The sequence below is a fragment of the Poecilia reticulata genome, chromosome 3, assembly GCF_904066995.2.
Source record: "Poecilia reticulata chromosome 3, P_reticulata-male-v2, whole genome shotgun sequence".
Classification (NCBI taxonomy): Eukaryota; Metazoa; Chordata; class Actinopteri; order Cyprinodontiformes; family Poeciliidae; genus Poecilia; species Poecilia reticulata.
This window is the reverse complement of record NC_088832.1, coordinates 30,433,340-30,461,146: the sequence shown is the minus strand read 5'-3', so window position 1 is coordinate 30,461,146 and position 27,807 is coordinate 30,433,340. Positions and strand designations below refer to the sequence as shown.

The 27,807-nt window shown below is 36.0% G+C and overlaps 1 protein-coding gene across 1 annotated transcript in view; it reads left to right on the top strand.

Moving 5' to 3' along the window:
• luzp2 (leucine zipper protein 2) overlaps positions 1-27,807 on the top strand; it is a 167,036-nt gene that overhangs the window by 109,559 nt on the left and 29,670 nt on the right. Inside the window, exons 6-9 of the mRNA XM_008405682.3 lie at positions 7,727-7,789; positions 19,618-19,680; positions 24,123-24,197; positions 24,873-25,040. Coding sequence (XP_008403904.2) covers positions 7,727-7,789; positions 19,618-19,680; positions 24,123-24,197; positions 24,873-25,040 — 369 coding nt within the window. The remainder of the gene's footprint in view (positions 1-7,726; positions 7,790-19,617; positions 19,681-24,122; positions 24,198-24,872; positions 25,041-27,807) is intronic.

Genomic DNA, 27,807 nt, shown 5'->3' with positions numbered 1-27,807 from the left:
ATTCCAATATATGGTGCAGCTTGTAGTTCAATTTAAGCTGTGAAACTAATTCACATTTGTTTAGGCTTTCTTCAGATTTCATGTCTCTTATAAATGACAAATTTATATTTAAATGTAGAAAGTCTGTAAAAAGGAGAGACAATCCCACAGAAGTCCATTTTTATTTAGCTTGTGCAAAGATTAATGCGAGTAAATTGACCGGAATGAGTAGTGTTTGGGTCAGTGTGCCAGTTTAGGAATGAGCAGAAGCGAGCGTCTCCATGTTTCTAAGAGGATAACTTCAGTTCATCTTATCTTGTTTTCTTGAATAGCCCGAAGCCTTGTTGCATGTCTTATACTGGAACTCATTAAATGAGAAATTCACCAAGGCGATACAGAAAAAAATGGAACTGACACATATGGTCAGGCCAAAGGAAGACGCGAGAAATATTTCCATCAAATCAGAATGTAATGCATATTAATGGCGATATGGCGCATATGAACATACACTTGAAAAAGTAATGAAATGGTTTGAACTGGCCTTACAAACTGGAAATAAGCTATAGCTACTAGCTCTGTATGTTTTCATTTTTCGTAGTCTATTTGCTGGTGCATACATAAAGTAAAATGAAAGTGAAAATGGTTATGTTGAAAAAAAAACTGCTTTTTAAACTATGCCTCCATAAAGTTTTGTGCCACAATAATGGATTTGTGACAGAAAAGCACCATCACTTATGCATAGTCTCTCCCTTGACCTCTGGAGTCCTTAAGGAACTGCCAAGAGAAGTTTATGTGAAGCTGACAAATGTCTTCTTAGATATCTGGAGATGTGTCATTTTTAATAGCTTATCCTTTCCGAACATTTGCTTTGCTAATGTTAGTAATCTATATTAGATGGGTTCTTCAAATACATTGCTACTCGAGGGCCTCATCTGAGTTTTTTGGGGGGGGGTTTTGCATTGTGAGGGTCTTATTTTTTAATGCTTTGGGATTGGTTCTTGGTCTGCAGTGACATAGATTGTAATTGGTTTTGTTATGTGTGAAATCTCTTCATTAATATGTGACAGAGGCTGTCAAACAGGCAGAACTTTGCATGTTTCTTTTTTAATTATACATGCATATATTGAAGTTCAGGGAACAGCAAAGATGAACAGGAAGACAAAACAGATGAAGGGTTAATATCAACTGAGGACAGAGAGACGGCTTAAAGGTTGTGTGAACATTAAACATTTTAACCACAGCTTGGTGCAGCTTGCTTCATCTGAGGGAAGCCTTTTTTCCATAAAGATATCAAGTAGCAAGTGGATTGAAAAAGGCATACAATAGTGATGCACAGTGTTTTACAACCACAAACTAAAATGTGTTGGGATTTTAAGTGACGTGTCAGCACAAAGTTGCTCTTAAGTATTAGGTGGAAAAAAATTAGAAATGGTTATCCTTATGTATTTATTTACAAATAAAGATCTCAAAAATACCCCATGATAACATTAATAAATTACAAGGCAAATATTTGTTACACAGTCCGCAAGCTTGGAATTCATTATCAGTGTATAAACAGATGTCCTGTGAAAGTCTCATTGACTTGGGAACACAAGTTCACAAGTTCCCAAGTCAATGGGAACTTGTGTTCCCATTGACTTGGGAACACACCAGGAAGATCAACCTTAAAGTTGTGGATACGTTTAAAGCAGGCTTGTGCAGCAATAGTGGAAGTTTTAAAAACTTGATAAACCATAACCTTTCTAAAAAAATGCATAGACCTTTGCACAACCATAAATCTATCCAGACATGGTCTTCCATCTGAACTTACAAACCGGGCAAAGAGGGCACTGATTAGAGAAGCAGCCAATCCCAATACATTAATACTTGTCGGATCTGTGTGAGCCAAAATTATTGTGGATTTTAAGTAAAAAAATGTTTTGTTTTTGCAAGTGATGAGAAGTATTAAAAAAGATGAGAAAGGAACATAGTACAGTTAATAAACACTTTGAGAACTCTGAAAAAGAGCAATACAGTCATCCTCTGTGTCTTTAGGAAGCAAAGCTTGAAAAACAACTGAGATGCCCACGCCCCATAAAATGTATCTTTACTGCCTACAAGACAACCATTGGTCGTGCATCCATTTTATTGCATGCCAGCATTTTCACCTCTCACTCCAAAGCACTTGCACCAGCGTCACAACCGTTTTGCTCACTGTTACTAATAAACACTAGCAAGGAGCACTTAGGATTTTGTGAATTAAACATTTGATCATCATTTACACAAATCACATGTTTTGTTGATTTGCATTCTCTCTTTTGCTTTTGCAGTAGTATGATAAGTGTGTTTATGGTCCTTCAACAGAGCCCAGACTTAAGAATGTCTCTGAGTTAGTCTTCTCAGAATAACTCAGGTTTTCACGGTTAGATTACTGTTTTTATTGTTTCCAGAATTTGCAGCTGTATTTCATGGTGTAAACAACTTAAGATTCCTACGTCTGGTTAAATAATATTTTTTTCTGACTATTGTTTAAACATACTAGCTAATATCTGCCATTTAAAAGGAAAAGTTTTGTTTGACAGTCCTACACAAACTTTGACAACATTTTCATTCAGTGCTTAATTTGGCTTTAATTGACATGAATAATGAAGGCATATTTTCATAGTATTCAAGCTTTTAAATCACTAAAGCAAAAGAAAAATCTTGATGAAGGCTTGTTTCCTGTATCTCTGACCTTTTAAGATAAAATGTGTTGTGACAACAACGCCCCGCTTGTGGCACTCATAAGTGATGTCAACCAAGGTTCATGCCATTGATAGCATGAATTTGACTGCTGAAAATGGGAATATTAGCATCACAGGGAAGCTGTGTTTATTTGAAAAGTTTCTACATTTGTGAGGAAACAGCTTTGAAAGGATATTTAATATGTAAATGATAAATGGATTAATTTATTATGCGTGCAACTTTCACACTCAGTGGTGCGAATGGCAGAACAACTTGACTGAGATTAAATGAAAAACCTGTTTGTTGAAGAGTTACTTTCTCACACTTCACAGTAAAGCTGAAAGGATCCTACACTGATGAGTGTTGATCACTGTGAAATCTGACTGCAAAGATCAGCAAAGAACACTTAGGAACTTTATAATCTGTAAAGACAAATTACTGGTAAATTCACCTATCCTTGTGTTTAGTGATAAGATCAGTAAGTCCCAACATAGTATGGTAATAATAAGTTATGTGTAACTTATCACACTAAATTACTATCAAAGGTCACTTAGTGCTACAGTGAACCAGAAATTCAAAAATATTTCAAACATGCATGCTTGAAAGAATCAAAGCAATTTCTCTGTATGTATTTGATGGGAGAATAATATTAGAACATGATATGCAGCTCAAAATAGTAAATTCTGCACAACACCGCTTTCCTTTAAGATTACCCTATTAGATCTACATGTTTGATTCCAGCCACCCTTTAAGCACTACACGGTTTGTATTCCTCTTTAATAAATGACACAGTTCTTGTTAAAAACAATTCTTGATAAAACTGTCACTCTCACAAAGCAATAAACCTTCTGCACTGTCAACATGACTACATTTGCCTGTTGGAGAGACACGACAAAATTTATTTAGCTGTGGCTTCATTCCTCTGCTTGTTTGTGCTGTACCTCCAACTCCACAACTGCTCTAAATTCTTGCCTGCATCAAGCTCCCACACAATAACATGTTGGCATAATCTAGGAAGATTTGATGGCCAGCCGTTGCTTTATGAGAAGTTTAAATGAAGACTTAAAAAGGAGAAGCATGCATTATCAGTAACTGGTCCCCACAGAAATATTGTGTATCTGACAACCTGAACCACACTCATGCTAAAGCATTCCCACATTGAAGTCTCTCACGTTAAAGGTGTCCTTTTTCCATAAATTAACTTTGTCTTTTCAAACAAGCATTTCTAAGTTACCAAAATGTCTCCAAGAAGTTAACACTATTCATGAAAATGCTCATTTTTAAAGGTTTGTGCACAAGAATTTGCAAGTCAATATTATGGCAAGACCCTTATTTGTTGATTGAGTTCGTGTCCTTACTCTATTTTTCTATCACAATCCAAATTCATGCTTATAAATTATGATTCTAGGTTAATCTTTGAATGCACGTAAATAAGTTGTCATGTGCTTCTATCTCGGTCTTGTGACCTGGTGACTTTCTGTTCACCATATATTCTGCTTTTCACCCAATGACAGATGGGATATGTTTCACACATATGCACACACATCCCACTGCCACCCCACAGTTGCCCTGAAGTAGATAAAAATAGCAGAGAAAATAAATGAATTAGCAAGCAGTACCCAAATCTTTTAGATCCAGAGGATGGCAGTGCTGAAAGAATAAAACGTTATGACACATGCAGCTCGGTGTGTTTCATTTTTCATAATGCTCTTTGACTTTCTGAATCCAAAAGATCTAATTTTCACTCTCGGTATGTCCTGAGGCTAAGCTATCTCACATTTTACGATAGCTGCCAGTTCCACATGTCCTCAGATGGTGGTCCCACTGTAGGGACGATAGAAGGTAGTCCTGTGTGGAAGTGATGCTTGAGCAGTTTTGCCTCACTGAATCACAAAACAGCTGCCAATGCAGCTCATTACCTCAGCTCAGTGTGCCTCTAGTGTGTTTGTTGAGGAGTCTGGTACACCGTATGTGTGTAGTTGTGATGAAGTATTCCAAAATCGTCACGTGCAATATGCATGACAGCTTCAAAAAATATGGCCTAACATTGATAAAGCTAGACTCAATTTTCTCCAGAAGCTTGTTAATATTTCCAAAAATCTGTGCACATATTGGTGAGGAGTGTGTGCAAACACAGTGCCACTGGACTGTCATCTTTGTTGGGAATTGTGACTTGAAGTTTTATTTATTTCTCTATCTCTAGACACTTTCCCCACCAACAGCGTATTTTTACTGCATATGTTTCATCCAGAGGTCTGATTCTGACTGTTCATTTTATGTCAGAGTAGCTGTGTCCATGTGGTATACAGCTTTAAAGCGCATCAGTCAAATATACATTTCTAGGGGCAAATTGATCTCTTTTAACTTTGTTCTTCCCTGTGGTTTCAAAAAACACAATTGCATGTCTATCCAACTCACCTTTGTATTCAAAAGCTCTATTTGATGTCCTTATCCTCACACAAACATTTGAAAATCTCTTGAGTGTTTTCTTTTTTTTTATGTATGTGTGTAGATGCCATCTTAACATCCTGTTTTTATTCACACCCCTCTCACTTCAGCAAGAAAAAGATCCAAAGATCTGAAACACATATGCTAAATCTCTTGTATGCTGTTGAGGAGGACCCAAAGACTGGCGTGAGGCTGGCAAACATTAGACATGATCATTTAGAAACATTGAACAGTACAAGAATCTAGCTGATTTCCTATTTCTCATCTCCATTGTCAAAATATTAAGGTCCGGTATAACATTGCTGCAAAATTAATGACTTGATGGAAACAGCAGTCCACTGTTATATTTTTGTTCAGGTGCAATTAGCTGGATTTCCCAATGTTTTCCATATTGACATAATAAAGTGAACTTGAATGCTGTCCTTTATAACTATAATCAAATGTGAATACTTGTAATTGACTGAATCTGTCTGTATGATTCAATCATTCAGTCATTCTGGCACAGTTTATATACAGTTTATATGCATAATGTGAAATTATGTATATAAACTGAATCTGTGCCTTTATATAATGTGCTATGATTTCACACTTTACAGAAAAACTACATAAAAATGAATAGAGCTGAATTAAACGATAACAACAGAGCTCCCAACATATTTTGCCCCATACTTTTCTACAAAAGGGCTTTAACTAGGAGAAGCTAATTAGGGGATTTACAGAAACACTACAGAGACATCCATATGTACATTTGTTCAGCTTTAACCAAGAGAAAGAGAAGAGTAACAGAGCATTCAAACACATCAATCAATGCCCCAAAATTATGAAAGGATGCAGATACTTGTAGATGTAATATGATTTTATACTGCTGGTTTTTATCTGCAGACTAAAGAAAATATAAACAAGTGTAAAGATTGTATTTACATTGTATAATATCATATTTTCTGAATTGTGCTTGTTTTTACCAAGCAGCATTCTTTCCTAAGATTTCTGAGGGATAGTCAGTTCAGTTTTAAATCACAACAGAGACTGTCTAAAAGGCTTTCTCCCTAATGCAGATGCTGGGAACAGTCCAATTTTAGTCCCCCATATACCCTGGTGAAGTTTTTGCCATGGCTGATTGTGCCATTTTATTGGGTCATTGTCATCTCAAGATCTGAATGTGTTTTAGGCTAAGCATTAAGTTACTTAAGCAAAACTCATACTAACAGATCATTGCCAATTATAAAGGAAAATTCTGTTCCTATTAAATTGCTCTTATCTCTTTCAGGCTTTATTTTCTTCTGCCTCAGCATGCTCTCTCCCAGCTGTGTCATTTGCAAATTTTCCCCTTAAAGAACGTGGAGCGGATCTTTTCAGACCAACTTCAGAGAAAAAGATCTTTGTGGCGTGTCATCTCACATCAAGCCTGTGGCCAGAATTATATGCTGTCTTTACATGTGACCTACCTGTTTAAAATTCAGGGTCTTTCCTGACTAAACTATGAATTATTTTGTTGTACGATGAAGGTTATGGGTTCGATTCCCGGCCCCGGTCTTTCTGCATGGAGTTTGCATGTTCTCCCTGTGCATGCATGGGTTTTCTCCAGGTACTCCGGTTTCTTCCCACAGTCCAAAAACATGACTGTCAGGTTAATTGGTCTGTCGAAATTGCCCCTAGGTGTGAGTGTGTGTGTGCATGGTTGTTTGTCCTGTGTGTCTCTGTGTTGCCCTGCGACAGACTGGCGAACAGTCCAGGGTGAACCCTGCCTCTCACCTGGAACGTTAGCTGGAGATAGACACCAGCAACCCTCCCGACCCCATTAAGGGACAAGGGTGTTAAGAAAATGGATGGATGGATGGATGGATGGATGGATGGATGGATGGATGGATGGATGGATGGATGGATGGATGGATGGATGGATGGATGGATGGATGGATGGATGGATGGATGGATGGATGGATGGATGGATGGATGGATGGATGGATGGATGGATGGATGGATGGATGGATGGATGGATGGATGGATGGATGGATGGATGGATGGATGGATGGTTCCAACTGAGAAAATGCCACATTTAAAAAGAGTGAAGAGCCACATTTAAAAAAATCTGTGTTGCATTCTTTTGTTGCAAATCACACATTGCATGGTGGTGGATACAATTAAAAAGTTCAACATGTTTACGAGTTATTTAAGTTTACAGAAATTTACAAAGGATTATTCATATTTGAAACAAATCTTTTGTAATTTGCTCTAGTGCATCAATGTGATACCACAAGATTTTAATATTCAAACTCACACCTTGCATCTGTCCTCTGGTTTGCAAATGATTTTAATTCTAGGTTGAACTAGGTTGAAACCCTGAACTACACCTTCCTCCTTTCAAAAACTTGTATATCTGTGAACCCTTTAAGCAATTGCATCTGTGACTGCTCTTTTTTCTTGCCTGGAAATGAGAACTAACCAAGCACTTGCTGCCAAAGTTTCTTTGCAGCAAAATGTGGGTCTGGACAAATGGTAGCACACTGAGTCAAAGTGCTTTTGTAAGCTAAAAAAAAGGAAGCTAAAAGAACATACTGTCCAGAAGTTAATACCATTTTCTTTCTTTTTTGTTTTTCAGAACAAGAGCCTAAAGAATAAACTACTCTCTGGAAACAAACTTTGCGATGCATATGCTGAAGAGGTAAGGGCTTTTTCTGTTTTACAAAGGCAGTAATTTCTGAGCTCCATATTATTATTTCTGATAACAGACTTAGAGGAATTCAAAGGAGATTATGATCAGTACTTGTTTTCTTGCAAGCAAACAGTACAACAAAACAGATAACACCTTTAAAATTAGCCAAACTAAAAAAAAAAAAAAAATACAAAACAAATTTGAAAAATCTGTTTTTGGTGAATTTCTTTTGAGGTTCTACTCAGCCTTGGGTATGTTATTGTGGGAATAAACTTGAGAAAAGATTTAAAGTTCTTTATCTGCATACTTTTTGTTGGCTCTCCACCCACCGATATTAAATGTGAACATTATGTATTGACAGCATTAGCTGCTAAAATTAAGGTTTGTTTCTACATCAACATGCTCTATAATCACATTTTCAGGAAGGAATGTTCATAAAAGCTGAAGTTAGGTTCAAATTGCTGCTCTGCAGACCATTTACAATGTAACTTTTAACAGTAGTTTGTGAATTAGTCTCTCATAACAATTTGTACTTGTTTGCATCTGCAGTCTTTTTTTCCAGGCGATCTCAGCAAGTGCTACAGCTCTTAACTCTGTTCTTTCTATCTGTCACTTATACATTCTTCTAGAGTTCAGACATGGACATAAACTTGCTTGGTTTTGCCTGTCTAGTGAATTTCAGAGCAACTTGTACCTAACTGTCAGCCATTTGATTGCTGCGCAGTGCAATCTGAGGAGCTATAGTTGCAGCGAGAGCAGCTTTGAGTGAGGTTCGTCTGTGTCATTTTCGCTGTCACTTTTCATCTCTTCGTGCTTCGACTCTGCTGCCAGTTGCCATAGTCAGCACAGTCCAGGGAGTTCACATCCTCATTGAAGCCTTGAGCTTTTGACTGCTGCCTTTTACCTTCCTGCTGACCGAAGCTTATGCTGTAATTTAGCCGTGAAGTCTTGTACAAGACAGCGGGTCTGCCAGGCATCCTGATGACATGCTCACATCACTGCTGATTTTTGCTGTGTAATCGCAGCATTTATAGTTATGTGGTCGTTTTGTTGAAACTCCCGACCTTTTCTTGTGGAGTTTATGGAATTATTTAAATTTTTACAGCGATAATGTGGGCAGCTTGATAACTGCTGTTGTAGCTGAGAGACTCTAGGTCAGACCTCTGAAGTGAAATCTAAGGTTGAGCGATTTTTAATTGTGACCAGCTTGCTAATGTTAGTGTGCAAAAAGAAAAAGCTCATAAATAATGAGTCATTCAAATATCTATCTTTGGAAGGGCTGATGTGATACTTTATAAAATAACTTTTTACTGCAATTACAGTTTTGAAAATGTGCATCTATACTTAAAAGATTTTACCCATCTTTAATTGCAAAATAGTTCAAGCTCAGCGAGCTTTTGCAAACACAAGTTTTTAACTCCTGGCTGGACTTTAACTAGGTCATACTCAAACTTGAATATGAATTGACCTAAGCCATCATATTATTTTACATGTAGGCCAAAGGTTCAGTTTTGGTCTGACCAGAACACTTTCTTTTATGTCTATCAAGGAATACATTTCACACAGTTGGACTTGGTTTACTAAATAGGTGAACGTTGAAGGAATTTAGCTGCAATTAATTTTATTAAGGGGCGTAAAAGAGTAAAAACGGTTACATTTGAATGCATGTCCCACTTTTCAGATTTTTCTTTGTGAAAACATAAAATAACATTGAAAGGAATAGTCTGAAAAACATATTTTACGGTTACATAAAAAAATAGAAATTTATTCAAGGGATCCTAATACTTTTACAAGGCATAGTGACTCTCCATTCATTCATTGTCTACTCATTTAAATCGTTTGTACTTGAATAAACACATCAAAAATTATCACAAGAAAATTGTTGCTGGACTTTTAGTTACTCATAATAAACTTGGTATTTTCTAATAAAGAAAAAAAAAGGAAACTTTTCTATGGAGATTAAATGAAACTTCATAGGTTTCTGGTATATTTTTCAATAACTCTTGCTCTAGAGTTAAAAATGTTTTCATTATTTACAATTCCCCATCGTGGCAGTCACATCTCACTGCATTAAGGATTTTGGAGGGATAATTAATTTTGGGTCATGCATCAGTATTATCTTGGGAATTGTATTACTGGAAAATCCCCCATTGGCTTGAACTGCATCAGCAATAATGGACTAATCTGAGTAGTCAACACCACGTGAAGTTAGATCTCCAAAGCCCTCAAAGAGAACACTGAGTTTGGGAGCTTTTGATGTTGAGGAGCTTTTCATCAGCTCTGAAGTCAGCTCCAAAGCTAAGGTTGCTCCCACACTCCCACTGAGACATGGAAAATTGGAGTTAAAAATTCTGGCCTCTTTCCTTCAAAAATCTTCAAGCTGAACTCACTGACATGTTGCCAGCGATAGCTTATCTTTGCTATCATCACATATTCAAACCCTGAGAAGATGATGGCACATTTTGCGATGCAGCCCGGCTGATTGGAACACTTCAAGTGTTGGAAAGAGTAAAAAGGCAACGAAAAGGTTCTGACTGAATCTGCGGGTCATTATTTACTGAGCCAACTTTTTTGGGGGGGCAAATGGTTGAAAAAGGGATAACTTTTCCTTGTAGCTAATACAGATAATGTCTATTCAACTGATCTCATGAAGAAAAATTACTCTGTATTTTTCTGATTATTGTCAAAAGAACTCTAGTCACAGTTGCTGGACTTTAAGGTCTTTAAGGCAGCAAATAGCTTGTAGACTTTTCCTGAAAACAGGTAGATGGAGGTCACTGTCTTCAATTCCCTTACCAGACTTTGGCTTTTGAAGTAAATCAGTGAGAGGAAATTGTTCCATGCTTCGACTTTAATCCTAGAAAGTTATTTATGTTTTAAGGGAAAGGGTTACCGACTGAACCTGTAATCACACCTGTAATTACCACAGACTGACAGAAAGAGATGGTCTCTGAGCCTGAAAAACAATTGCTAAAGGTAATTACAAGCAACACCTTTTTTGCCTCAAGTTTGTCTGTTTGAGCTGTTCAAGGAGCTACACCTACTAGAACCCCACATTTTGGCTATGTACCATCTGTTCATAGTCCCACTTCTACATGTTTATTATATTCATTGAATACATTGTGGTGTAGGTGCTATGTGTTTATATTTTAAATGAATTTTGAATGAGAATATTCTCAAGGCATTAGAGTTAATCAATTCAAATAATGAAAGAAAATGAAAGCAAAGAGAAACAAATCCTTATAGTGACGTAAAGACTTCAAGTGCATCTCCAAGAAATGAGAGTCGTCCTTTGGACATGGATAAACCTTTTACTCACCCATTCATCTAATAGAAACAACAACAAAAACCACTATGTGAGCTAAAACACAACACTTTGATAACTAATTTCAAGCAGTTCTCCAGCTTTAATGTGACACAAGTCCTGCACAAGTGAATATAGAGCAAAATAATGTAACAGTAAAATGTTCATTAAGTGTGATGTCCAGTTGAGTTTGCACATTTAACCAAATACAGTGAATCTAATCAATAGCTCATCATGGGATGTTCTTTTGTTTTCCCACTCCGTGATGTATGTCTGCCACACAAACAAGCCTGGGCATCATAATTACCAGGAATCTTCATGGTGGCAAAATCATGTGTTTTGGTTTCATTTATTTAAATGGAACTGAGGTTATTTTTTCAAGATTGGTAAAATAATAAACTGTTCTTTATTAGGTTAGATAATTTGGTATCAGATTCATACATCCAACTCATCAGATAAATGTCTTAATGAGAAATAGATTAAATTCTTAGAATGACCTAACCAAAAAAGTAAAAAAGACACAAAACCTGTTGGCTCACATGAAGAAGGCTGTGGACAAATGAATTAATATTTCCAAGCCAGGTTGTGGGATGGTGATAGACAAAATGGTGTTATTTAAAAAAAGGTTCTTAAACAAAGTGTTGTTCTAAAGTTGTGAACATTTGAGCAATGCTTATTTCTCAAAAGGAAAGATAATTTATGAATGTGTTGGCACTAACCTGATATTTAATTGATATATTACTCGTGATTAGTTCTGAAACCAAAGTGGAAGAATTGATGGTATTCAAACATAATCTCTAGACTCGGCGTCTGAAAGAACTCTTGCCAAATTCGAAAGAGACACAACGAAGAAAGCCACTCACAGGCACCTGAATCGGTTATTTCACTTTAGCAATCACATAAAACCACAAATCCTGCTCCTTTATTCAAAATGGAAAGAAAACCTTCAAGGATATTCAGCACTACCTGCTATACATTTCTGACTATTTTACGTTTTATCAGTTCATTATGTAAATGTCACGGAACATATCAAAGTGCTGCTGATGCGCTCAAGGGAAACATCCGATAGCTGAGAAACCTTGATTCAGTGTCAAAGTTAGAACCATTTGCTAAAGGAGGGAGATAAATGGCATTTGAGATGCCCTTTAATCTGTTTCACATCTGCATGAATTTATCACCCCTTTCCCTCCTCTGTCAAATTTATGGTGTTGCTGCACAGTCATGATGGTGAAGAATGATGTTTTCACACTTCAGCGTAAGAGCTGTTATCACTGAAATTACGTTGAATTCATGCATCAGGATTTAACTGAAACATCCATGGAAACCATCCATCCATCCATCCATCCATCCATCCATCCATCCATCCATCCATCCATCCATCCATCCATCCATCCATCCATCCATCCATCCATCCATCCATCCATCCATCCATCCATCCATCCATCCATCCATCAGCACTTATTTGGACAAATTACAAAGAGGGCTAAAATATAAAACTGCAGATTTAGGAGGATTTCATGTAATGACACATTTCAAGGTGAATGGCCTTGTGTAATTAATTCTGCAGGGCTTTTTGAATGAAGCTGCATGTCATTATCATTTTAGATATTGGGGACAATTAATGAGCTTTGAAGAAAATCTCTCCAGTCCCACAACTTTATTTTAATAAGCACCTTTATTAAAAAGAGAAGGTGAATAACCGTCAGAGAGACAGAAAGGTCTTTACAAACTACTTTTTGTTTGTCAAGCGATTGACAGAAAACAATTAATTATTCCATTAAAACTGTTCCATTTCAATATGATTGAATAACAGGAAACATTAACTGGTTTTAGTTATTCAATGCAATAAGTGAAAGTAATGTATCATGGAGATTAACATTTGCTCTGCAAGCAACTTGGATTGTGTGCCATCTACATCTCCTCTAGGCTCTGGGATAATGCATTTCAAGTTGAAATGCTAAATCTGTGTCCTCCTTTTCTCTTTACTTTCATTTTAAAAAGATTCCTCTGGACCACTGAACAACTATCTAGTTTTACTTCTGCTTTGCCAACACAAGATGATTTTTTTTTGGTTTAGCAGTTAATATAAGGATCGAGACATTTACAGCTCAAATATATCTGTGTTTGGAGAATTTTGTGGGACCGACTCCAGTCATGGTTCAAGTCTTGTAAATGTCCCCCAAGCTTTCTCTCTAAGCAGCCAGCTTATTTATTGGTAAACTTCTAAGTGTATCTGCCTTGTGGACGGTGTCAGTGCCCATCCACTGGAATCATGTCAGTAGTTTTGCTATATCATTTTTATTTTAAGCATTCATTTCACTGATTTATTTTGAAATGTTTTGAAAATTTGATTTTACAATTTTATTAGATATAAATCAGAATAAGAATTTAAAAAATCACTCAGTGAGAAATGAATCTATCATATGTTTAAAAAATTGAAATAAATTAATTTGTCAACAATGTTGTAATCTATCAGTAAATTTATAGGTAAACGGGTAGAAATCTGATGTATGTTTTTTTTTTTTCAGACTAACAGCAATTTCATTTCTGACACATGGCTGAAAGGGATTATTAAAATGTGCAATTATAAAAAGTGGATAGTGCAGCCATTTTCTGCTTTTGATTTAAGAACTCTAATGGATAAGCATCTATGTCAATCACATTACCACATTTATGTCTTACGTGGGGTTTTTGTTTGTGTGTGTGTTTGCACTTTCAAGTTTTAGCCCAATTGCAGATTTATTAAGCCTTCCAGGAGGCACCAACATGATGATAAATGATAATGTTAAATGCCATGTAACATTAGGATGCCCCAGGCCTCTTTTAGGAAAGAAAAATCAAAGTAAGATCTTCCCATGGCTTGTTTGATGTTTGGCAGCTTTGATAGCACGTTGTTTGGGAAATGTGTATTCACTGCCGTATGATATATCCTGCAATGCAATTTGTCCATCTGTAGGGAGCGTACAAAGGCTGAATCTGTGGTTAATATAAATGTATGGCTAGGGTTGTCTACCTCATTAACTATTCATATTGAATAAATCAAATTACTCTGACAGAAATGATTGAAGTATAATAGTTGAGTCTGTGAGCATTTAGCCGCCAGCTACTCACTGCTAGTCTGTGCAGGTCTATGACCATGCTGCACGTCTGTTGCATTTAAAAATTCAGCATAAGGTGTGGATAACTGCATTTTTTGCTTAGGTACCACTGCCAATTTGTGTCCTGTCACCTTTGGATCTGTTTGTCATGGGGATTGTTTGTGTTGTTCCACATGGACAATTTATGGTAAAACAAACTCATATAAGAGAAATCACCTCTTCCTAGAAAGTGTATTGGGGGAAAAACGTATGTTTTATGTTAATGTATACACAGCTGTTTGTAGATAAAAGGAACAAAACGTTTACTGGATAATTGAACCCACAATAAATTTTATACTAGCATTGTCATATGAGTTTTTGCTATATTAATCTTTCAAAGGTCTGTTTAGACTGCAATAATTGTTGGAAAATATAATCCAAGTATAATAAACTTTCTGTAGCAGACCCCCACATCATGAAGACAGTTTAGCAAAGCCTTGATAGGTGATTTTTAGTTTTTTATTTCAACATCTCCCTTTATTACAGATGCAATGGGTCTTCTGGATGACCTTGAAAATTAAAAAAATAAAAATAATAAAAAAAACACAAGAAAACATATTCACATAAAAGAACAGAGAATACAAATGAAATACAAACAAAACATACCTCACTGCTTTCACACATTTACTTCTAAAAGACAACCTTCAAACATAATGTAAAATCCTGCTGACAGTAGTTGTTTTCCAGCCATTCATGTTAGAAATAATTACTGTCGGCTTTATAAGGCCCACATCTCCTGGCTACTGAATCATGAAAGGTAGAGAAAAAAAAAAAAAATCTTTTGGAAACCATAGATTCTGTTAAACAGGCGATATATAAATAACCTGAACAATTCAAATGTATTTTAAATAGTTCACAGGCTGCTACAGTTGCATTTTACATGCCAACGCATTATATTTACTCAGTTGGACAGTTTCATGGAAGCAGATGCTCACTATGGACACAAATGACAATGCTCAAAATAATAAAGGCCCCAGAGCGATAGAAGCACAGATGAGGAAGAGGGGAAACACAAAAATAGGCTTAAACGGCAAGTAATGTCTTTGTCACAATATTCACCAGTATTTTCACCACTGAGAGGTTTTCTTTGGTCATGCTGTCCTACTATAGACACAATAGGTTCTAGAAGATTTCTTTCCCTAATTTGAGATTCAGATTGCGGTCATTTGCTGTGTTTTTCTCTCTGCCCAATTTTCTGTGTAAAATAAAGACCCCTGATGATTCTACAAATACAAAAATTGAGAAATAGATTTCAGTAAACATCATCTGACTGTTAAATGTCAAGCATTTCAAAATATTGATTGAAAACATTTTCTAATATTGTGCCATTTTGAATAAATGCACAACAAATGTAATCAAAATGCACCAACAAAACAAACTGATCTAGTTCACATCTAATAGGAATATTGTGTATAGCCGAATCAACCCAACTCATACCTTATTAAATAGAACATATTTGGGTCAAACTACATGTAGTCTTCTTTAAGTGTTATTTTACCATCTTAAATATAATTTATTAAAGGGCACAAATTTTAAAAACTGTAATCATGAGCAACCATGAGAAACAAGATGCACTGGTAGTCATTAAGTTTACAACATTCTTCCTGCAAAATATTTTCAGTTAGTGTCATTATTTTCAGCTTTTAAGGACAGTATAAACTACAAGGAAATTATGTTGCAAATTCAGCATTGTTTATGTTTTTAAGCAACATGTTAGAAATGAAAATTATTCCATTGACCATACTTACAACCTCATTAAAATCTTGCTGTGTTGCCAATAGTGACCTCCACATGAATAGAGTAGAACTGAGCCCCACAGAAGGTCCTAAGAAATATGTAAAAACAATACCTTGAGTCTTGTGTGATCAGCAGGAAAAAAAAACAAAAAAAAAAAACACTGCAACTCAGCACCACAATCTACAGATTTGAAATTGGTTGTCATGGAGTCACAATACAATAGTAAATTTGTTTGAGATTATTCTTTAATGAATGTCAGTTTAGCCTGCTTTGTTGTTGCTTGTGTGGTCTTTGTTCTATTATTTAAGTTTGTGCCTTCACTTTGGCTTTAGATGCAAAACACTTTGAATTTATTGTTGTGAGTTCATTGTTTTTTTTACCTCCTTGAACAAGAGAAAAAAACTATATCCAGAGCTTCCCAAGTGAATAGTTTAAATAGTTGGAAAACAGACACACAAAACCTCAAAACAAGACACAATCTCAACTTCAAGATGAAGGAACAACAACGCCTCTTTGCTTTCTGAATGAAAGTGGGCTCCAAGGAAGAAGACCCAGCAAGACCCCACTTTTGAACTAGAGGCATAAAAGAGTATGACTGGAATTTTCTAAAATAAATGTTGACAAGTCACAATACTTCTGGGAGGATGTACTTTGAACATTTCACAGCATTTTTTTTTCTCTTTTTCATCTTCAGACAGATGAACTAAAATTGGGTCATTTTTGTGAGTCACAATAGAAAAAATAAGCGTTAGAGTCTTAAAGAAAAAACATCAATTTCTACTATGGATACTGGAGAACGCTTTAAGGAACAACTTTTCTGAGGCTGCATCAACAATAAAACTGTTAGATTCTGCTAACATTTTTGCAGAGACTTGCTAACATGACTTTCCTTTGTCTAAATTTAAATATAAACTCAATTCAGAAATCTGCAAAGTTTTAAATCATGAAAGAGAATGTGGGAAGTGTTTTAGCAGTTATTTTAAGCTTGATTAAAACTGATAGGTAGGAGATTTCTGATTGTAAAACCTTGAAGAACCATTCAGAATTACATTTGCTTGTTCTTGATGTTTTCCACTGGGTGATTTTTATAAATGTGGTCCAGTTCCACAGTTAAAATGTTTCATGTTTTTGCAATTTCATTTCTAATGAATTCCAGCAAGATTCTTACTTTTACCTGAATGGTTGCATGGTCTCCAGCAAAGACACATGTTCCTAAATAATCAAAACAATTAAATACATACTTTATTAATCCTTGACATATATAATTGCATGTAATAATATTAATCTAGGCTTTAAAAAGGGTTGGTTTACAGCCTGTAAGAGTTACACTACCAGCACATCTTTAATACAACAGTTTAATTACAGCTGCAGTCATTTTCAATAAATTAGGGTACACATCCCAATGAGGCTTGTTTGTCAAATTAAAAGCATCTCTAAAAGTAACAGCCTTTAAAGAGCTACTAAATGCAAAATGTTTCCTTTACCATTATTGCACGAGTGCCAAAAAATGTAATAGAAGTGAATTTGATTACAAAAATATTTGATGATTATTATGTCATAACTGTATTGCCTAATAAACAAATGTACTCACATAATAGGTCAGATTTAGAGATTGTCTTTACCTTGGATGTCAATAACTGTAATGGGTGGCTTCAGAAAACTAGAGATTTTATGGTAACAACTCCTAATAAGCCTGTAACCTTGGGACTGAACATTCAACAATAAGTGCTTCACAAAAACAATCCAAATTAATGATATTACTAAACTCTACAACTGTCTCCATATTTGGGAGCTTGTCATTAATTATTAATTATTAAACAGCAAACCTTTTGGATGAAAAGAGATGAAGACACACTGTGTTCTGTTTATGTCTGTCCTTTGGACAGACTGCTGAATCTAACAGCTCTGTCATCGACCTCCCAGGGATGATGACTCACAGTGACACATTTCGTGAGTCTTCTCTTAAAAAAAGTTTGGGAAAGATGTTAAACTACAACAAGCTCCAAAACACACTGTCACTGTATTTTGACTGTTTTTGAAAAACTGTTGAGAATGTGCAGGCAGTGTGTGAAGGATTTTAGTCAAAAAAATAAAGGAAAATACTGCTGTAATTCTCCAAGGCAAAGGAGATGGCAAAACAATTCAGAAAACTCAGTATATTCAGACTTTCCGATTTATAAGTTAAGACTCGGTGCAGATGTCTATGGTTCATTGCAACTGAGCTCATCGCAACACAGTGAACTGACAAAAAGACAAATAATTTTGCAGCATTTCTTTTTTTTCTTGTAACATTCCTAAAATGATGATAAAATAATTACTCCTTGCATATTTGAGGTAAAATGGTATATTTTGCTCAACAGATTCTTTACTTGTGCTTTGTTTGGCCCTAAAATGCAAGCAGGAAAAAATAATCTTTTTTCATCTTCTGAGCCTAATCTGTTTTGCCTTTCATTTCGCTTTTAAGCTTTTCTGGTTTTCTGCAGAATTTTTTTTTTTTTTTCATTTTTGAAAGAAGCAAATATATTTTTCTCAAATCCTCTTTCTCAGTTCTGAAATGCAGAATGAAACAAAAGTATGTGGTTGTAGAAAAAATCCCTCTAACATGCAATTAAATATGTCAATAAAATAATTCAGTAATGAGCAGTCCTGCTGTTTTTGTTGATTACTTTAAAAACCTGTTTAAGGAAGTATTATATTAAGTGTTGGCGGGAGGCTGCTCAAACTGTTGCTCCATGATGCAACTATGGCTTCAGAAAGAGCATTCACATTCTGCAACTGAAGTTTGTTTTTATAATCTTCGTTTACATCCATCCCCAAATGTTTTCAAGTGGATTTAGAACTTGGAAGGTCTTCTGTAGACGGATGCAATTTCTCTCAATTTATATCTTACAACATTTTTTTTTGGCTTAAAAAAGGATTTTTAAGTTTAGAAAAAAAAGACTTATGGTTCCTGCTTTAGTCCTCTTTACTTGTTGAGATGCTTTATACCTGTGAGAAAAGGAACATTTTTCGTCAGAGTGTAAAATAGATCCTTTATTTCTTTTCATACTTGCCTCCTTGGCCTTCCATAGCTTACAGTGCATACCTAACTTAAAAAATATTTTGGTGTCATAAGGTGTTGTCAGAAACCAATGGATTCCATTTGAAGGCTTTCAGTGTCCTTACAATATACACAGTTTTGAGGATGGCAGTATGACTGAGAGACAGCCCCTGTGTTAGGTTGTGCCCAGTGATGTGAAACAGCAGAGTGAATGTCAGGCAGCTCTGGACACCGTTCATGCTCAGGGTAGTTGGCAGTGAAGAACCTCTTTGTTTATGTGTGTTGCTACCCAATAATGGGCCAGAGCCAGTCACAATGTAAAAACCCGCAAGTATGTAGCGACGGCGGCAGTCACATGTGTGGGGGCAGTAAGAATTCAGACTTAGACAGTGGGCAAGAAGCCACTGCACGACTGCATTATTCTGTGTACTATGCAGTTCAGTGAAGGGCAGATTTGATGTTTTCTTCCTCTCAGTAGGGCCTTTCTTTAAGCCAGAGCTTTGCCCAGGGAACACTCACAAAGGACTCTTCTGCTGCAGCTTGCAGAATCCAGCTACATCTCAAACCAGTCTTGCTATTTAAATAAGCTAACACTTATTTTCTTATCTTTCCCTTGCAGTCCAAAAAAATCCAGGCTCAACTGAAAGAACTGCGGTACGGGAAAAAGGATTTAATTTTTAAGGTAAGCTCAAACTGAAGGTGGGTGGCTTTGTAACAGACCAGGGGTAAACACTTACCTTGGAAAAAAAAAATGATCCCATCACAGACGGTGCTCCAATTAATTCAGCTGGCAATTACAAAGTTGCCTGCAGCCAGACAGCAGCCTGCAAAGTCAATTGGCCATCTCTTAAACCACATACTGCTAAATCTTGTTCTCTGATTTTGTCTCTGCATGATACGGCTCATCCCTTTCAATCAAACAAGGTTGACCATTCTCAACAACAGATGATAATGCAGAATTACGTAAGCTCATAAATAAGAATTTTCTTGACCCAAATTACATATGACACCATGTTTTCCTGTATTTCCTTGGGAGGTCCTTGTTTCAAGGAATCAGATATCCATTACTCGTGTGCTACCTTTGTTAGCAGAATATGAGCAGCGGTAAATAAAAAAAACTGGTGGCCAATTTCACTTACTTGTCTGCCTCTTCTGTATTGTGAGGACTAAATGTTTTCATATCTGAGTGAGCACGTAATATTTATCGGCATTCACAGGTACGCGGACTGACCTTTCCGGTCTTGTTTGCAGTGGTAAAATGTCAGTCCATATTTCTGCAAAAATGGCCTGTAATGCCTCCTTATAAATGTGCATTTCGATGCTTTGAAGTTATAATATATGGAGATAGATATGATTTTAAAAAAGATGAATTGATAGCAGACTACATTTTCTACTATTAGCTCTAAAGCTGAATTTATTGTCGCTGGGTGTTCTGATCTTTGGTCTGCTTTTTTCCGTGAATGATGAATGTATTGATTTGTTCGCCTGCTGTCAGATCTTGTAAATCACTGTCTCTAAACTGGATCAGTCACACAGGTAAAAGAACTATATTTCTCAATGTCAAGCATTTAATATTTATGCTGAAGACGTGGTTTGCAACCATAAAGGCAAGAGACTAATTTGGGCATTTTTTTCTTTTCCATTGAAATAGTCAGCCTTGTTTGATGGTACGACCTGATTTCTTTTCCATATGTGGGAAGGTCAAACAGATATGATTCACATTCTTCTGAACCTGATCTTCCTGTTGCTCAAATCTCATCTGTAATTCCTGTGTGCTACAGTCCAAACCCCAGCGAGCAACAAAGGAGCAGAAAGTGGCAAAGAGTAGTTTGAGATATGTAAATGTCATCAACATCATAGAGGGAATGTGAGTCAACCTACCAGCAGAAAGCAACTGAATGGGTTATGACAGCTGCTGTACCATATCAAAGAGCATTTTGCAGCACATCACAGTGCATGCTGATAAGAATGATCAAGGAACTCAACGGAAGTTATTATTCTAATTTATGGGTTAATGGACTGTTATATTATGTTACATTACAGTTTCATGATATGGCTGCAAAGACGTATCCCACTTTAAAGGTGTCTCTGGTCAATCAGATGCTTCAGTGGAGCCAAATGTATTCTGCAATGAAGTGTACTTGAACAATGAAGCCAGCACCAAGGAATGAAAGTGCTCATGGTATAGAACTGAGCAGTCTTAATCTGTGGCACCAGACACAAAATGTGTAGCTAATAATCTTTGTCAAAATGAATAAAAGCAAGAAGTTTGCCTTGAACTTGTTGCTAGACTTTCAAATGCATTCAGTGCTTCAAATGCAAGCTTTTGGTGATCGCAATAAAAAAAAAACACACACAATTACCTGGTCACACAAATTGTGTTTCAGCGCTACATCAAACCTTTGTGTCACATTTCCATCCTACCCTTTCACAAGCTGACCATTTAGGATTGTCATTGCCTTCCTTGATGTCTAGAAACTCCATTTGCACCAAGAACTAGTTTCACCTCTTAATCTTTCTGAACCAACTTGATGCCCATTAACATGAAACAGCTCACATTGCTTAGCTTTTAAAATATTTTCGACAAATATGAGCCAGTTCACCCATTGATTATTTTATAATGTAGTAACTACCACTTGGCTTTTTGTAGCTTCTACTGCCATTCAGGTTTATAATGCTAAGAGAGAGCAGAGGCATATATCAGCAACAAATTTACTCAAAAATTTAATTTTGCGATGGCCTGAAGCTAATAGCCACACATCAGGTGCATAGGAGTCACCATGACCTCAAAATCTGAGGGGAATTGAAACAAATATTTTCTTAATTCCTCCTAACAGTTGCAAAGTCCTTAGACTCCTAAAATAGATTGTCATGTTGAAAGCTACCCTGTCAAGTTCAAAGTTATCTATAAAAAGTTAAAGCAACTCATTAACACAGTGCTTTCAACGAAATCAATTGTATATACACAGTACTATAGTTCAATAACATCATTAGATTTGTTGTAACACAATCAACGTGAAGCCGCTATTGGGTCTTCACAGTGGAATTATGTTTTGAAAAGTAACACAGTTGGAGCTATAAAGAAGGAATACTCCGTTTTTAAAATCTAAGAAATGCAGATTCACAATAGGGACATACTGTTTTGTTAGAAGTTCTGCAGTTGATGTGTTTTTGTTGCGTATGTAGAACTCCAAGACAGCAACAGAAATCCAACTCAGCATCTACATCATGTGTCAGCTGTAAACAGCTCAAAGACGCAGGTCTCCCCTCTCCTGCTCACACTTACCATCAAAAATGCTGAAAGGACCGCCAGTGCCTTTGCAGTGTTTCCCTGAGAGAGTATTTTTGGAGCAGAAGCTCTTTTCAGGCTTTCATATCTTCTTTCTTCCATCAGTCCAGTTTTAAATTTGCCCCCAGAGCTGTTTTTCCTCGAGCGTAGAAAGGGAAAAAGGCTAAAGAAAAACGATGGCCTGATGGAGCTGCATGCCGTATATAGCCGAAAAGCTAGTGGCCCACTGACCTCAAACCTCTATAATGGAGTCGGCACAGAAAATATGAAGCTTGCGACTTGGAGGCACTAACCCTGGAAGTCAGCATTTCTGGGTGAGTGGTCAGGCATGCATCCTCCTCAATGGACTATCTTGTGATGATGCTCTGTGTAATAGATGTAATCACTGTGTGCTGTGATACAGCACAAAAACACACCACAAAATGTCCATATCCTCTAAATATATAGTGAGCTCATTGTTCAATACCAAAAGTACATTTTGCAGAAATTTACTCTTTACTAAATATAAATTTTACTGTTTAAGCAAGAGTGAAAATATGTAAAGCACGAAGACCTAAGCCTTAACAATGTTTAGACCAACACTGTCTGGACTGGAGTGGTAAATATCTAATTAAATACCTTTCAATCTCAAAAATATAATCTTTGCTAAAATATATAACTCCATCCCATGATGTCGAAAATAACTGTGTTATTAAAGAACTGCTCCTGAAGATGTATAAGCTCTGATTTTCTCCTCAGCACAACAGTAACAAATGAGTTTTGTAATAGTTCCAAACTCTGCGATGTGTGAGAAGAGACTTACTGGGAGAAATATGTGATACCTTTAAAAGTAATACTGGGGATTTTCACTTTCGGGTAAATAAACTGAACTGAATTTAATTTAATATCATTTAATAATATATATAATTTATCATCCCTGAATGACTGATCCTCAAAAAAAGAAAAAAAAAACTGAATATGATTATTAAAGAAAAACGGTAGAATGGATGGACCTGTCTTTAAAAATGAGAAAATTCTAAAAACAAAAAAAAAAAATCTCCTTATTTTGGCTCATCATCTCACTCTCTAACGTCATGGACTGTTTGCAGAGTTTGCCATTACTATTTGTTGTGCTATCTGACCTTGGATGCTCCAGAATGTAAGCTTATACAGTTTATCACTTTGAAAGGCCAGTAAAAGACACCCAATAAAAGTTCACGGCTCAAAAGTCCACTATCAAGGCTGGTCAAACGTACGCTGCATGCAAATTATCCTAAAATGAGTGTATTTTTCTGCCCTACTGATGAGTTTATCAATAATAAAAGACACCTCAGAGGAACCGCTGTTGATTCTCGTGTGATGTTAATCAGCTCATTTATGGAATGTGACCCTTTTGTGTGTTCTCTTCCATCCAGGGAATATAGTCAAAAAATAATGATCATTATGGGACTGGTTAGATTTCAAAGGCTCTGTTAGATTTCAAAGTGTCAAGAATGAACTTGTATTTCTTGTATTTGACAAAGAGGGCAAACATAATGATTATGTCTTTATGTATATTATGTATGTATATATGTGTGTGCGTGTGTGTGTGTTGTATTTTTCTAGCAATTTTTCTTTAAATCATACAAAGTTCTGGACTCTTGGAGGAGGAGTAATCAAGTTAATTTGTATTGTAGAGGTCAAACCAATCATAGCTTTGTGTAGCAGTTGATGAATGCTAAATATAACAGCTCCAGTATCTTCATAGACTTTCAATATTTTTTTTTCCCTACATCTGTGGTTGTTTCATAATTTGTGCTAAAAATCAGAAATCAGAAAAATCTGAAATCCTTTTCTAAGATCATATATTTCTGCAGGGGCAACAGCTTCTGGACTTGGAGCACAAGCTAACCATCGCCAAGGAGGAATTAGAGAAGACAGCCCTTGATAAGGTGATATAATAAGGATTTGATGTTGATGTTGGTCAATAATACCTGTTTAACATTTCTGAATGTCTGAAGCAGCTTTGAATATCTTAATCTGATCCATTCAAATGCAGCAAATAAATTAAATTAAAGAAATGACATTTACATTGTTGAATAAATAAATCATGTGCAGCAAAATAAGCAGCATTGAGTAAATACCCAGATTTTTCTCCCAGTTTTTACACCCAAGATTGTGTTTTCATACTGTTTAGATTCAGTCATTTAGAGACATGCTCCAGGTTTAATTGGTAAGATTTATTTTTTTCATTTGTGCATATGTTTATTGACATACTGTTAGCAGGGTTTAGTTGGATGAGCTGAAATTGCGTGAAGAAAAAAAAAATGCAGATTGCAAAAGAAGGTAATTCTGCAGTTCATCTTTTGGAGTACTGACATCAGAGGCTGTTGTAAAATAATTATACCTATAATTCTGTCTGTTATTATTGATTAAATGTAAATGATTTTTTTCTACTCAACATTTATTATGCCAAGTTTTTCTTTGTGTCTTACCTAACAATGCCTTTTAGGTGTTTGGCAGTCACTTTATAGCATGACCTCTGGCTTTATGGCTCACGTACATTTTTCATGTGGATGGAAGGAGAGATTCAGGTGTCTTCTGTGTGTAATCTTTTGCGGGGACAGGAGTCACAGCTGAAGGCACTGAAGGACACAGTTCACATCTGCTTTTCAGCTGTCCTGCACAACCAGCCCAGCAGCAGCCACAGATTCCCCACCTCCCCCAGCCACCTATTCAGATACTCATCGCTCATCAACAGCTCCAGACTCACCTTTCAGCAGCCACATGCTAAGGTATTCAATATTTCACACAGTTCCATCTGATTTAATGTTATTCCAAGAGATGGCCTGGGCGTTATAAGAAACTCAACCTTTTTATAATTGATGAATGAGTAAAGAGATTGCTCTGTTAAGCATACATCTGCTGTAGATGAGATCCACTTGTCCTTGAGCAGGATGTTTCCCTCTCAGATGTCAATATATACTCTGCCAAGCTGTCTTTTACACTGGCTTGTATAAATCTTTTTATTCACTCTAGAGAAGAAAATTCGAATTTTAACATTCTAAGATTACAAGTTGCTATTTTCACTTGTGTTTTATACATTAAAGACTATTTATTGTGTAAAATTTGCATTAGTGGAGACCTTTAACACAAAAGCTCAAGAAAACTGGTGAAATTAATACTTTTCCCCATTGTCCAACATTAAGTGAGTTAGACTGATGACACTTCTCACTACAAAAACTTGTTTTACCTCTTAACATCATGTATCAACCAGTATCTAAGTCATTGTCCAACATTCTCCTAAATATTTTACACTGTCCTTTTTAAATTATTGTATCCTTAACAGGACTGATGAACTTGATGACTTATTCTTAAAAAACTTATGTTTTAAACCATATTTGGAGCACGAAAAAAAAACAAGAAAATGAAGAACTTGAACACCTCCTCATTAAATGAAACCACTTGAAGTGGCTTGAGATTTTGATTTGGAAACCAACCAGGCTCCTTACTTTGTACTTGTCCTGGTTTGAGAGTAGACTCAGAGCCTACCTGAGTTACATTTGACACATAACTTTTATATTAAATTTTTTTTCAAATATATTTTGCCTGTGAATGACTTGAAATTTCCCATGAAGAGCTGAAGAGTGGCACGAGAGAGTGCAATCATTTGTGCTGGATGGATGGATGGATGGTCAAACACAGGTTTGAACAACTTATGTAGACCCTGTGGTGTCCAAAGCAGAGAAACACAAATAAACCATTCTATCTAAGTATCTAATTCGTTCATGGCATTAATATTCAAAAAAAATAATAATTTTGGCCAAGAAGACCAAAACTTACTAAAGATTGAAGCAGGTTTGCTATTTTAAGGCTTGCCAGGAGAAAATAAAAAGTATACCTTGACTCTGTTCAGAAATTGTAGGTCTCTGAGAAAAGAAAAAAAAAACTTTCTGCCTTCACATTGTTCTCAGTCAAAAATAGTTGAACTGCAACATTTCCTGAGTTTTATTATTTTCCTTCATTGCCATTGCAAAAACAAGAGGGAGGAAAGACCCACCATATGAACCCAATCACCAATAGCAAAGGAAAGATAGATCTCGACTATCAGCAACAATAGCTTTTGTATCCTAGCAACAACATGCACTCAGTAAAAGCAGCGTTGTCAAGGGCATTGATGTATTGGCATTGTTTGTCCTTTACTTTCTGAGATCAGTTAGTCACCCACCTCTTTTAGAATAGCCTTTTATAGCAAATTCAAATTTCATGATAATATTGAGTTAATGCCAGTATTGGAAAATGCTTAGCCTTGACAATATTGTTGAAAAATAGTTGATACGGATGAACATAGACAATTCCCGCAAAACTGAACTCTTTATGCATGGAATTTAGACCGTAGATTTTTATTTACATAGCGTCATCCGAAGGCACTTTACAAGATAAACGGATGAAATTAATTTCCAGTTATACAGAAATATGCAACGAATTACATTCATACCAACCCAAAACATTCATATAGACAGAGAAGATTCATCATCACATCTGCAGTGTGATACAAGATAATCTAATTCATCTTACAAGTAGTTAAAAGTTATCTGTGTGAGGAAAATTAGCCAGTTGCATCCAGTCATTGACTTTACAGCAATCTTTCACACAGAGCAAACATGTGGCAGCAATGAAAAGCCACTCCCTTTTAACCGTAAGAAAGCCCCAGTCAGAATCAGTCTGTTTCAGAAGCCACTTGCTGCAGCCAACTTTGAGTTTGAGAAGACAGAAAGCAGACACACAAAGAAACACTAAACATGCACAGAGAGAACTTCCCTTAGCAAAAATGTCTGAACACACAAAACAATGGCAGGAGCAGCTCTGCTAGTGGCTCTGTATGAAAAGCAATAATCGTTAAACAGGTTTAGTGATGGCTTACTAAATCAGTGAGATGAAACAACAGACCAGAGTATGATTAGCTACAGCAGTGCTTGTTCAAAGAAAATTGAAACAAGTCAACATTAAAAAAGGAAAGCAATTGTTTCTCAACATCATGACAAGGGGAATGTATATATTTTTTCCTCAAACCAAATTTTGAAATACATCATTTAAAATAAAGCACAATAAAATGCTTTTGTAAGGGGTTTGGATTTAGAAAGTTGTTTTCTTTTTTTTTTTTTAAAAGAAGAAAATGCATGGTTGGATCAAAGCCTCTTTAAGAAAAGAACCACCATGCTTTTTGTTTTGCAATCATTTCCCTGTATCCCCTGTTCATGTCTAAAAACAGGAACCAGACATCGGAATTTGCAAGTGCCTTGTGACAAAGTTTCGTCAAAAGGGAAACATGCATACATTTACATCACAAATCTGATGCAAAGACAGCAAAAATACATTTTCCTCAAAATAGTTTTAGTGAAACAACTTTGCAAAACTTAATACATCAGGGCCCTGGCTTTTATTATTCAGGCATTAAGAGCTGCTTGTTCATTAACATGCAAAACTTTTTGCAAATACTTTATACATGACAAGTTGCATATTCTGGTAGTAGTTATACTAATGGAATCAGCATTTTGTTTT